The 14,021-nt window shown below is 36.4% G+C and overlaps 1 protein-coding gene across 3 annotated transcripts in view; it reads right to left on the minus strand.

The window, feature by feature from the left end:
* The window catches only part of GOSR1 (golgi SNAP receptor complex member 1), a 47,620-nt gene that overhangs the window by 796 nt on the left and 32,803 nt on the right, over positions 1-14,021 (minus strand). For all 3 annotated transcript variants that reach the window (XM_007454246.1, XM_007454245.1, XM_007454247.1), the window contains exons 7-8: positions 10,368-10,397; positions 2,601-2,683 (exon numbers count right to left, since the gene is read on the minus strand). In XM_007454246.1, coding sequence (XP_007454308.1) covers positions 2,601-2,683; positions 10,368-10,397 — 113 coding nt within the window. The remainder of the gene's footprint in view (positions 1-2,600; positions 2,684-10,367; positions 10,398-14,021) is intronic.

Here is a 14,021-nt window from a genome sequence, read left to right on the forward strand (position 1 = left end):
AGAAAAAAATTAAAAGCGAGAGAAGAAACAATGATGACTGCTACCATGTACTGAGGGATTGCTATCAGGGTGGGAGCCCATGTGGTCGGGAGAGAGGAACCCTGCAGGGCACGGAGGTACAGGTGCAGCCAGCTACCACCACCACTATCCTGAGGTTCCTGTCTTTCCTTTTTTTCCTTCTCTTTCTCTCTCTCTTTCTTAAAACCTTTTCTCAGGAGACTGGGAAGTTTTGCCAGAAAGGTTTTGAGGAATGTGTGATCTTCTCCCCAAGGTGATAAGCCTCCTTGGATTCAGGTAATTGGTGGGAACAAACTCTTAAGTGTCTCTATAATCAAGCACTGGTTAATTATTTAAAATTTTAAATTTACTTTACAGCAGTAGGCAGGATACCGTAAGAAAGTGGGTTAAACTGCTCTGGCTGTCCTGTTTGGGGAACATAAAGAAAGGAAAGAAAATTTTCAATTTTAGGAGTTTTATAGCAGTCACAACTCCATTTTACTTAGTATTGTAAAATATCTTCATATCTTACTTGTTGGTATGTTGCAATCAAAGCACACGCTTCTGCATCCTACATTGTTTTGCATTTCTAGCACTGGTTTCTGACTACACACCTGCAGGTGCATCCTCTTTGTTAATAGAGGTATTGCATCAAGGTCAAGAAAAGCAACAACAAAATCACCTAGGTTACTAGAGAGCTGGAATAATCCCTACTCCCATGAATCCTCACTGCATTTTCCTGTAAATAAATGACTCTCAGCAGGGACTGTATTGTGTATTTATATACTCTACCTATTGTATGTAGAGGTTATGTTTTTTTCTAATCTTGAATTTTCCTGTGCCTAATGAAGAGAACTTTACACACTGTAGGCATTAATGTGTTTTTCAAATTAATCAACAAAAAAAAGGGGACAATTTGCAGAAACAACTTTTAAAATGCAAAACAGAAAGCATGAAGTAATGTGCAAAAACTTATACAGTGTAAGGTACAAATCTCATGTAAAGCAAATGCTTAATCTTTTCTTGCTTGGTAAAAGAAGGGTCAACAATCCTGTGAGAGAAAGTATTTCTATCTAGTTTATTACCTTTAGGGGAACCACCCCCCTCCTTCTATAATAATCCAGTTCAGTTCATGTAACAGGGTGGGGCTGATCTTGTCCTCTGACATCAGGTGTACATACACACTCAGGATTGGCCAGAGAGAATACTCCCTCCCCTTGGCCAACGGATGGGTTGGGAATAGCTTGAGGTAACTCAAGCTAGGGCAACCACAGTCCTCTTGGGACATGTGCCAGAGCTTTCAGAAAAGACCCCCTTTTTCCATGAGAATTTTTGAATGGGTAGGAGGTGACTCTTGTAGCCATCTCGTATCAGCACGAGGAGGAATCTGCCTGAGAATGAGGCCAACACACAAGAAAACAGAAATAAGAGATGGAGTGGGGGAACAGAGAGGAAAGGCAGATTCTTGATAATAAAATCTGAGCCCCTGCATCCAGCTACACCTTAAGCCAAATTCTACCCCTGAATTTTACAGATATATGAACAAATTAATTCCCTCCTTTTCCTCCTTAAGTCAGTATGAATTACGTTTCTATTACTATCTCTCTATGGAGTCCTGACTAACTCAAACCCATTTTATTTGATTTTTTTAAACATAATTTTGGGAATGATTCTAATTTATGGTACTGATAAAATGAGATAATGTATATAACAGTACTCTGTTAACTGTAGAGCCCTATATAAAATATAAATGATTTTGGAGGTATGGTTTTATACTTAGGGTGACAAAGCAAGAACAAAATTCACCAAAAACTGGAAAATACCAACAGGCTTCAGGATATTCCTTTCCTTAGGCAAATAAGGTATCAAACTAAAAGTGACCTTAAATTACCTAGGACCAGAAGATACTTAACTTTTGAAAATTAAAGGTCCTTTCCCCCTTAGTAATTGGGGGAGGAAACTTTTTTCTCTAAAAAGGCTTGACTTCTCAGAGTAAACAAAATGTTTTAGCTTAGCAGGCTTATCAGTTTCCCTGCTGGGTTTCTCAGAAGTAATAGTAATACTACTTTAAATTGGGAAACTGAAGAATTAAAAAGGTAGAGGTCACAATAAACAAGCAGCAAATCTATCCTGGAGTTTAGCTTGTGCAAAATGAAACTACGCCACCAGCAGTGACAACTCATTTACATGTATGGCTGTCTACTTCCCTCTCTTTCTAAGCATGTGCCACTGACTTATTCTCCAAACTGAATAAAGAAAGAAGAAAAAGCACATAATTTATGATGTTTAGGTAAAAACTGTGTACACTGTGGAGTTCTAACATGGATTCAAGAGCTTTTAAAATGTAAAATGTGAATTTGAAAATTCACATAATTATTTTCTACATCTACTAGTATTAACCCTCTGGTGTGCAATCTTTTACATATGGCATTAAACAGTATGATCTTTCAGGAGTGCAGGGCATATCATAATACAGAATTACTGATGGCCTCTACTGTTACTGATGATGGCAACCTGTCCAGAAGAGGGGGAGAGTGGTGAAGCACATACACAGATTTTTTTCCCCAAAAAAACCCCAGATTTCAAGCTTTCAAAAAGGATACTGGCCAAAGTGTTCATTTTGCTCTGAATTGACTTCAACATTCCTCTCTGTGAAGTCATATTTTCTTTTGTTGCCATAGCAATGCTGCAAGGGAGGAAAAGAGAAGCTCAATAAACTGATGTTTCAAGATGATCCTGCATGCATCCATCATACTCTTAAAAGTGAACAGAAAACTAAGGTGAGCACATCACCTTTGAAAAGCACTGGGCAGAAACATGGAAAAAAAAATCACCTCCCAAGTCATCTTCCCATTGTCCTCTTTCTGAATGACCACTTCATCCCCAATGCTATTCTCTGATATTCTTTTGGACAAGGCAGTGGACTGTTTCCTGTGGGTTGCTTTTTTTTTTCCAAAGTAACAAATGAAATAAGACAACTGACAAATCACACATTACAAAAGCTTCTTAAAATGGTTTTAAAAGGGGCCAGGTACTAAAATATCCTTAATCAGGAAAAACCCTTGAGAGGGAAGTAGGGAATTACAATTATAAAAACAGAACCAAAGGTGCAACATTATCACAAAATATTTATATACAACCAGCCCTTAACTTATGGAAAGATTACGTTCCAGGGGCTTCCCTGGTGGTGCAGTGGTTGAGAATCTGCCTGCCAATGCAGAGGACACGGGTTTGATCCCTGGTCTGGGAAGATCCCACATGCTGCGGAGCAACTAAGCCCGTGAGCTACAACTACTGAGCCTGCATTCTAGAGCCCGTGAGCCACAACTACTGAGTCTGTGTGCTGCAACTACTGAAGCCCACGTGCCTAGAGCCTGTGATTTGCAACAAGAGAAGCCACTGCAATGAGAAGCCCACACAGCACAACGAAGAGCAGCCCCCGCTCACTGCAACTAGAGAAAGCCCACGCACAGCAGCAAAGACCCAACTCAGCCAAAAAAAATAAATAAATAAAATAAATAAATTTATTAAAAAAAAGAAATTATGTTCCAAAACTCTATTTGAGACCCAACCAAGTAGATTTTAGGACACACAGGCAACATTAAGCTAGTTTCCAAGCCAGGTGACAAAGGTCACAGATTCATTAAGCAAATGAGAAAGAAGGGAAGTCACTTTTTCACTCTTTGTACAGTTTCTTTCATGTAACTACTTTGACGTGCTTTTCAAAGAAATCTCAGTTAATATCTTTTTGCTATCGCTGCCAGGATTATTAACTTTCAATAGTCTTATCTTCTTGGATATTAGTATCCTAGAGGGCAGGGTCAGTATACATTTTGATACATAACACACAGGGGAGCATTTTAGATACTGACATTATAAAAAGCAGTAGGAAATAGGAAGTTCTTCAGTAATTCTGAAAATATGTGAAACATTAAAAAAACCGAAAAGCAACAGAAATGAAGATATTCTGGGAAGATGGTAGAGCACAAATTCTTGACCTTATCTCTGGCCCAATTTCCTCTATGGAAGAACACAAGACAAAGGCAGACATGCTGGGGAGGGTCCATCTGAGGTCCCAAGTTCTCTTGAGATCTCGAGGGAAGAAAGCCAGGGAGGGCTACACTCTCTCAAGCAAGGGAAGAACCAAAGAACTGATGGCAGGGAAGACTATATTTTTCTTCAAGCCTGGGGCAAAGATGTAGGTTTCACTGCATCTTGAGAAGCCCAGACAGTGGAAGGTAAGGGTCTGCATGCACAGGGGCTGCAGTGATGAACTGAACTGCTCTCAGTCCCTACAGCTGGGAAAGGCCTGCTACACACAGCCAGAGAGACCTATAAGCAGACAGCTGACATCTACAAGCTGGTGTGACAATGAGCCCCTAACAGGGAAAACTGCTGGGCCATCTACTGCCACCTGTATGTACCTGCTTTAGGGTCTCTAACAGCCTGACCTACCAGAGGGCTAACTGAACACATTTTTGGACAGGCCAAGACCAGGTATGCTACTGGAGGAAAATGCTAGAGGGAGTACTTGGAGCAAATGACAAATGAATCACCTGAAATTTCAAGATCTGAGAAGGCAAAGAAGAAACCAAAGTGTGTAGGGAGATATATAAAAGGATAAGCATTGTTTGGAATAGTGAAAGACAAATGAAAAAATACTCCCCACGATCACCCCCTCCCTGCAAAGCCTGGTAACAACATTGGAATGGTTTAGTAGATTATGGTATACCATAATAAGCAAATAATATTTGCTTATTAAAAGAATGAGTCAGAATTATTTCCATTAACCTGGAGGGATGTTTATGATATACTGAATGATTTAAGTGAGCCACAGAATGTGTATAGTATTAGTCCTTTTTTATTTTAAGAAACACTCAAAACATCTTTGTGTATGTTTGTATGACAGTGAGAAAGCTATCAGAAAGATACATAACTGTCAGTTAATACAAGTTACTTCGGGGGTAGGAATTGCGGGGCACCACCAGGAGACAAACTTTTTCTTTATACATTTTAGAATTATTTAATTTGTTATAGTAAGAACATTATACTTTTATAATACATAAACATCTAATAAAGAAAATCAAAAAGAAAATTAGAGGAATTCCACCTGAGTGATTAAGAAATGTTAATAACATTACTAGCACCAAATCCCCTACTGTTATTCACCTCAGTACCACTATGAGTCAAGTAATGATTTATAAAGGTTTTCCCAGATTCTAGAAAATCAAAAGAATTGAAGGGATCAGGTATATCGGAAGACAGAATGAACATTTGTGGAAATTTGTAAAAGGAGTTGTCAGACCCCTAAATTACCTGCTCCAAACCATGCAGGCAGGTGACTGCCCTCAGTTCAGCAGAAAATCTAACCAAGAAGAGACCTACAGATACTGACATTTTAAAGCCCCCAATGAAGCAGCCAGGCCCCTTCCTGATCACCCATGGTGAAGCCTCCCACTCAACAAATCCTACCATCCACGTACACAGAATGAGCATCCAATCACTAGATTTGGAGCCTCACCCTTAAATATGAACAAAGAGCCAAGGTTCACCAGACATTTGAGGAGAGCCTCTAACATAAAAGGCAGAGATCCAAACAAACCAACCAGCAAACAGAAGAGTGACTCTGAGGAAACAGAGGCAATAAAGGAGGCTCATGAAACTCTAAAATCTAATTATATTTAATGCCCTCCGAGATAAAATATCACACCCATGAAACATACAAACATAAACGTGTGTGTGTGTGTCTATCCCTTTAGAGAGCTCGTGTAAATTACAAAAAGGAGAGTGGAAATAAAAACATAACAGAAGCGTCAGAAGGAAAAATAGAGTAAACTTCCCAGGAAGTAGGAAAAAAAAAAAAATGCAAGACAGAGAAAAGGTAAGAAAGGATCAAGAAAAGGTAGGGAAGTAAGAGGTACAAACTATTAGGTATAAAATAAGCTACAAGGATATATTGCCCAACACAGGGAATATAGCCAATATTTTATAATAACTAATAAATGGAGCAAAACCTTTAAAAATTGTGAATCAGGGCTTCCCTGGTGGCGCAGTGCTTGAGAGTCCGCCTGCCGATGCAGGAGACGCGGGTTCGTGCCCCGTTTCGGGAAGATCCCACATGCCGCGGAGCGGCTGGGCCCGTGAGCCATGGCCGCTGAGCCTGCGCGTCCGGAGCCTGTGCTCCGCAAATGGGAGAGGCCACAACAGTGAGAGGCCCGCATAACGCAAGAAAAAAAAAAAAAAAAAAAAAATTGTGAATCACTATATTGTACATGCATATCTCATAGAGTATTGTATAGCAACTATACTTCAATAAAAAAATAAGTTAAGAAAAAAGGGGAGGACACTTCCCTGGCGGTCCAGTGGTTAAGACTCCGCGCTGCCACTGCAGGAGGTGCAGGTTCGGTCCCTTGTTAGGGAGCTAAGATCCCACATGCCACATGGCACGGCCTTACAAAAATAAAAAGGAACTAGGAAAAATGCATGTTGTGGTTCCACCATTCAGGAGTTGGTTACAGTAGGGCAGCTCCCTAGACCATCATGGACTTCCACTGCCCAAGATTATCCTTGGTCAAGAATAGGAACCCCATTTCCAGTGTCCATAACCAGTGTTCTACAAGCAACCACCCTTTCCTTTACAGGGATTAACACTTACCCATATGGCCCTCTCACAACTTACTGATTTAAGTCATGGACAAGTTAGGTGATGGCACATACTAACCTGCTATGGTTAATATCATTCCACTTTTTCTAAATGCCCAATTACACATGTGTCTGCCTATATCTATGAATATGTTCATATTTTTATTATTTTTACACAGATACAAAGAGAGACATAGAGAAAAATATGGAAGAATACATACCAAATTATTAACCAATCTAGTGGCTGTATTTTAGGTGAATTGTTTTTTTTCCCGTTTTATTTTGGTATATTTGACAAATATAAAGTGTATATTAAAAAAAAAAAAGGATCAAGAAGAAGGAGGGAAGAAAATGATAAACATAAGAAAATTTCTCAGATCTGAAGATAAGTTTCCAGACTGTAAGAGCCCACCAAATGCCTAATTCAATGGACTAAAAAAGATGCTTGTCAAGCTCATATGGTGAGATTAAAAACAAACAAAAACATAAGGGAAAAGGGATGATTTTAAAAGCTTCCAGAGGAAAAAAAATGCTTAACAAATATAAAGGACCAGAAATTTTAATTGACATTGGACTTAAAAAGCAGCACTGGAAACAATGCTTTCAAAAATTTCAAAATTATTTTCAATCTGGAATTCTATATCTTAGCTAAACAATGAATCAAGAATACGGGTAGAATAAAGACTTTTTTCGATGTGTAAAGTCCAAAAATTTTACCTCCTATTCTTTCTGAGGAAGCTACTAAAGAACATCGTCCAACATAATGAGGGAATAAACTAAGAAAGTTGAAGACTTTTTTTTTAGAAATAAGTGATCCAATAGAGGAGGTCATTTTAGGATAATGGTGAAATGACATCCCAGGACGAGTACAGTCAATGCACCAGGTCTAGAGCAAAACCAGTCAAGATTAGAGCAGAAAGAGGCAGGCAATGTCAACTTTATAGCACACTGAATTTTAGATCCAAAAAGTAAAAAGATCACACGAATAAGAGTCAAACTAACAACATCCTTTGCACCAGTAGTTCTTATTCATAATTTTTCAGGTTAAGTGTATATCTATGATAGAATACGATACATTTAAAATGTGGTTGTTTTATAATAAATTTACTTTACCAGGTATTTTTAAATAGGTATTATGGCCTTGTAAAAAGTTACAATTCAAACCTGGGCTGAGATATCTGAGGCCAATCTCTGAATCATATATGCCTCTGTTTTCTTAAACTGGGACTATCACCATCTCCTATGCACTCTGACTCAGAATTAGATAGGGAAAATTAAAAACTAATTTCCGCAAAGCACTTTGTGTTCCTTGGAGAACGGATATTATCATCATACATTACGTTATTATCTTGTTGAATATGCATGATTTCCAGTACCACACCAAGTATATCTAGATATACTTTCCCATCTTATTCCATCATCTGGAGTCAAGCTGAGTGAATCTAGGCTGTTGTTATTTCAAGGGTCAAATATGCAGAGGCAAAACATAAGCTCCAAATAATATATAATGCTTTTAAAATGATAAATTATTGATATGTTTACTGGAACTTCAACTTTCTCACCCGTTCTGTGAACTAAACTCAGACACTTACTTTTTTCAACAACAGACAATACTAGTTATACATTTAAAGCTTAAGAATACATTTACAAATATTAAAAATATTCGTTCTTTTCAATAAACTGGTGTCAGCTTATATTCATTTGTGTACATATTCTAAAAATACAGCTCTAAAAGGAAAAGGTAAAATTTTACATGTACAATATGTAAAAATAATTATTTGACACTTTAATTTTATATTATCCATAAGTAATCATAACTAGCTTTATATTTAATAAAATTTCACTTGTGATACCTATCATATTTTGAAACAAAGTGAAATAGTGAAATAAAAGGCCTTCTAATTACATGGTTTTTTGCTTTTTAACTAGCAAAACAATAATATCAGTGACTTGATAGTTCTCAAATGTTCCTATCCTATGAGGTACTCCAAATTTTTATACTCATATCACCTGCCCTTAAAAAGGCCAGCTTGGAATCGAAAAGCTTAAGGCAGCCTGGTGCTAGAAGATAAGGTATAAAGGAAGAAATAAAAGGATGAAAAAAAGGAAAAGGGTTATAAGGAAAACTTAAGTAAAGAATCCTTTGCAAAATGTGACCCAACTTTATGTGCTGATGAAAAGGAAGGAGTCACAAGGGAGCTATTTCAGTTGATAATTAGGCAATTTTGTGAAAATGTTGGTCAGATGGAAGACCCAGTGCATGCAATTCAAACAAAATTCCAAGATGTGATAACTGCATATTATTATAAAAGATAATTTATTAAGATTATTAAATAATGATAGGATCCATTTAATAAAATAAGAATATATGAGTCCATTTCAACATAAATATTTAGGATATGAACACTGAAATATTTAGAGGTAAAGAGGCAACATGTCTGCAACTTATTTTCAAGTAGTTCAGAAAAAAAATTGCGAAAAAGCAAATGTGGCAAAATGATAACATTTGGGGCATCTCAGTAAAAGGTATAAGGGAATTCTTTGTACCATTGGAACTTTTCTGAAATCCGAAATGAAATCAAAATAAAAAGTTAAAAGAAAAAGTATAAATAATAGAGCTGCCATTTTCAAATTACCTAGTATCAGCCAGGCATTGTACTAGGCATTTTACTCATATTATCTTTAATTTTCAAAACAATCTTCTAGAGTAGGTATTATCATCAATCCCATGTTTTTAAACACATAAGAAAATGAAGATTCCAAGAAACTTATCCAAGACACAGATCTAATTAAGTAGCACAGCCAGGTTTCAAACCAAATAACACTCCAAAGCTTGTCCTCTTTCTGTAAGGTAGTAAATATAGTAGTGGTTTAGATAGAGCTCTTATTCTACAGTTAGAGACTCAGATTTGAGGATTTGAATCCTCAATACTATTTGTTAGTCATGTGACCATGGGCAAATTACTTACCTTAACTTCTTTTTTGTTTTGGAGATAGTATCTAGTGATCATTGCCTATCTCATGAGTTATTGAGGAGATTAAATAACATACAGCATGTAAAACACTTGAACACAATACCAAAGCCTATGGTAAGAATACAAATGTTTGTTGTTTTTCCCATGTACTTCGTTCTACCTTTCCTGAAAAACAGTGCTGTAGACATTGCTGAATTTTAAAGAACGGAGACCGTTCCTAGTTAACTTACTTTTTTACTGTCTTACAATAGGTACTTAAAAATTCACCAAAAAAAAAAAAAAAAAATTCACCAAACCTAGAGAATTAAGCAGTTCAAACCAACATATTTCCCTTACCTTAAGCAAGAAACTACTTTAATGTTATTACAGATAATACTAATTACTACAGATTTTCTATAGCTGCTGTAACAGAAACCAAGTCTACATAACTGGTATACATAAGACATTTAACAAATCACATGTTCAAGACTGTTTTCATTAAAAAGTAAGAATAAAAAGACAGAAGCTGAAAATACTGAGTATGAATTAATCAGAAAAATTAACCTAGGTAAAACAGCTCAGTTCTACTAATTCTGGAAACGAATGTTTTAGGCTTCAAATGTATTTTACAAGGGAAAGTCACAGTAAAAATACATTACCATGTAATGAAATTCTCATCTTTAAGGAGGATGAACTGACTTTAACTCTAGTTATAGAATTAACTTTATCTGTTCATTTATATGCAAACAAACAAAAACAAAACATTTTTCCTACCTTATTGTCTCTTCTATTAGACGATCTGAGCTGCAAATAAAAAGAAAATTCAAATTCTGGAATTATTAAACGCACATTTAAAAGTTGCACTTAATTTTTCTACATTTTACAGACAGATTACTTTTCCAACCATTTATGTAAAAAGAGCACCCAGACTTCTGAAAGCGTCGGGAGAAAATTCTGGACTCTGAAATTAATTAATCCACATATACAGTTTTCATCTTACTTTTATTTGTTGGCTTAAATCTATTTCTTCCACAGAGATGCTTGATTATTAAAGTCAGAACAGTTTTAATGACAGCACAAATAAACAGAACTTCCTCTTTAGTTTAGATAGCTCCAAGTTGTCACCATTGTCTATTCAAAACTTAAGAATTACAACCAACTTGTTGAGACAGGATAGGCAAATATAGTTCTAATGCCTATAAGTAGTAATTATTCATATCTTAAAGTTCCTTCCTTTTTTGAAAAACAAAATCAAATCTCAGCTTGCCACACTTCAGAATTCAAGAATCTGAATAGGGACTTCCCTGTGGGGCAGTGGTTAAGAATCCGCCTGCTAATGCAGGGGACATGGGTTTGATCCCTGGTCCGGGAAGATCTCATATGCCGCAGAGCAACCAAGCCCATGCGCCACAACTACTGAGCCCGTGTGCCACAACTACTGAAGCCAGCGCGCCTAGAGCCCATGCTCCGCAACAAGAGAAGCCACCACAAAGAGAAGCCTGCGCACCGTGATGAAGAGTAGCCCCCACTTGCCGCAACTAGAGAATGCCCGTGCACATCAACAATGACCCAATGCAGCCAAAAATAAATAAATAAATAAAGGACCTTCACTTGTTTAAAAAAAAAAAAAGGAACGTGAATAAAGACACCAATGCACCTTTGATCTGTAAAATATTTGCCTTTATGCATCACACACTGGAAAACAAAGACACCCACCAAAAATCCATTTTAGGGAGGAATTTACAGGTAGCTAAATTGGGTAAAGGGGCAGCTTTATAGCAGAAAGCAGGAAAATAAACTCCCAGACATCTGTATCCATTTGGTACAGTGCATGGAACACAGCAGGGACTCAAATACTTGTATGTTTTTTCCAACTACCTCTTTCCAAAAGGATTTCTAAGTTCATTATATAAATTAATAAACTGAGGTTTTATTATAAGGTAGTGGACCAGGAAATCTAAGTTACTGTATGAATTAGGGAACAAAGATGAACTTTAAAAATGTCATAAATATCTAATATAAATGCTATGATTAAGAATTTCAAAAATTACATAGACGGTGGAGGGATTAAGAGCCAGACTATGTGGCTTTCTGAATGTTGACTGTATCACCTATTAGCTGAATAAACTCCATTCATTAAAAGCATCCTGGATAGTGTGGATACAATTCAGCAACAAAGTGGCTCCATAAAGACAGCATAATCTAGTTAAAATTGAATTTAAAATTACTCTCCTTTGGGGTACATAATATATAATCAAGTGGAATTATCCTTCTTAAACAAGTACTTCATAATAGCCCAGAGGCATTCCAAAGAGTCATCTAGAGTCTATATTAAGCAACAAGTTTCTGTTTCTTTCAAGACCAATTTAAACTAGCTGAAAACAATGAGCTAAATTTCATCACCAATTACTGTACCAAGGAATCACTAAAGCCACACTTAGATAATAATTCTGTTTAAAAAATAACTCATTTCCCTAAATACACAAACTGCAAATGACACAAATTTCAAGCACATGTTTTAAAGTAGTTTTAAGGAACAAAATGTAAGAACTTGGGAAAACCACTTAGGTAACAACTATTTAGAATCTTCTTTTAAAAGAGTAGGTGAATAAGTAAATAATAAACAAGAAAGTAAATAATAAGTAAGAAAACAATCAAGTGCATAACGAATAAAATTTTAAAACTGATCCCTTTGTAAACTGCAAAAAAAATCTGATGATGTCACCAACCAATGAGATAATTTACATCAAACACTGTGGTGATGCAGTGTTTCACTTACAGTTAACCAGAGACCTGTGTCTTATTTATTTCTATATAATATCTTCTAAGACATGTTAACAATACAGTTAAGCTGCAGTAGGATACAAAAAGCTGTTCAAGCGCTAACAAAGTGTTATTTTACAAATAACATTTGGAAAATACCGAAAAACAAAGATGAACATAGAAATCATTTGTAACCACTCTTCCATTAACACTGATATTGTGGCATATTTGTTTCTTGTCTGGGTAGACCAAGGAGTATCTCTACTTGCTTTATTCATGGTTTATTTAGCAGAGAAATTTTGTTTTATAATCCCATGAAGTTACCTAAAGACAAAAAAGTTAAGCACCTGACAGACTCTGCCCATTTCAGTCAGGGAGAGAAAAAAGAGAAAGACAAAAGCTAAATTATTAGCAGTGAAATCAGAAAGCCACATTTTCTATTTTAAAAAAATCAGTAGACTTTTTAGAACAGTTTTAGGTTTGCAGAAATATTCAGCAAGAAGTGCAGGGAGCACATATACCTGTTCTCCCCCCCCATTATTAACATCTTTAGTGTGGTACATGTGTTACAACTGATGAACCAATATTGATACATTATTAACCAAAGTTTATAGTTTATATTAGGGTTTACTCTTTGCAGTTGTACAGGTCTATGGGTTTTACAAATGCATAATGTCATATATCCACCATTACAGTATCATACAGAATAGTTTCACAACCCTAAATATCCCCTATTTTCCACTTATTCATTCTTCCTCCTCTTCCCACCCTGAACCCCTGACAACAGCTGATCTTTCTACTGTCTATAGTTTTGACCTTTCCTGAATGTCATGTAGCTGGAATTATACAGTATCAAGTCTTTCTAGACTGGCTTCTTTTATACATTTAAGGTTCCTCCATATCTTTTGGGGGCTTGATAGCTTGTTTCTTGTATCACTGAATAATATTCCATTGAATGGATGTACCTACAGGTTGCTTATCCATTCACTTATTGAAGGACATCTTGGTTGCTTCCAGCTTCTGGCAATTATGAGTAAAGCTGCTATAAACATTCATGTGAAGGTTTTTATTTAGACATATTTTCAATTCGTTTAGGTAAATACCTAGGAATGTGACTGCTAGATCACATGCTAAGACTATTTAGCTTTTTAAGAAAAACTGCCAAACTGGCTTCCAAAGTGGCTGTATCACGTTATATTCCCACCAGCAATGAGAATTCCTGTTGCTCCACATCCTTGCTAGCATTTGGTGGTGTCAATGTTTTGGATTTTAGCCATTCTAATAGGTACATGGTGGTATCCAGTTGTTTTAATTTGCAATTCCCTAATGACTTATGACGTTGAGCACTTTTAATATGGTCTTTCCCAGATGCATACCTTCTCAGATGAAGTGTCTGTCAGATCTTCTGCCCACTTTTTAACTGTTGAGTTTTAAGAGTTCTTTGTATATTTTGGATAACAGTCCTTTATCAGATATGTGCTTTGCAAATATTTTTTTTCCAGTCTGTAGCTGTCTTTCATTCTCTTGACAGTGTCTTTGGAAGAGCAGAGGTTTTTCATTTTAATGAAGTAGATCTTATCAACTTTTTCTTTCATGGATGGGGTTTTTGACATTGTATCTAAAAACTCCTTGCCAAGCCCAACGTTACCTAGATTTTCTCCTATG

Source organism: Lipotes vexillifer, unplaced genomic scaffold (genome assembly GCF_000442215.2).
Source record: "Lipotes vexillifer unplaced genomic scaffold, Lipotes_vexillifer_v1.1 scaffold680, whole genome shotgun sequence".
NCBI classification, from domain to species: Eukaryota; Metazoa; Chordata; class Mammalia; order Artiodactyla; family Lipotidae; genus Lipotes; species Lipotes vexillifer.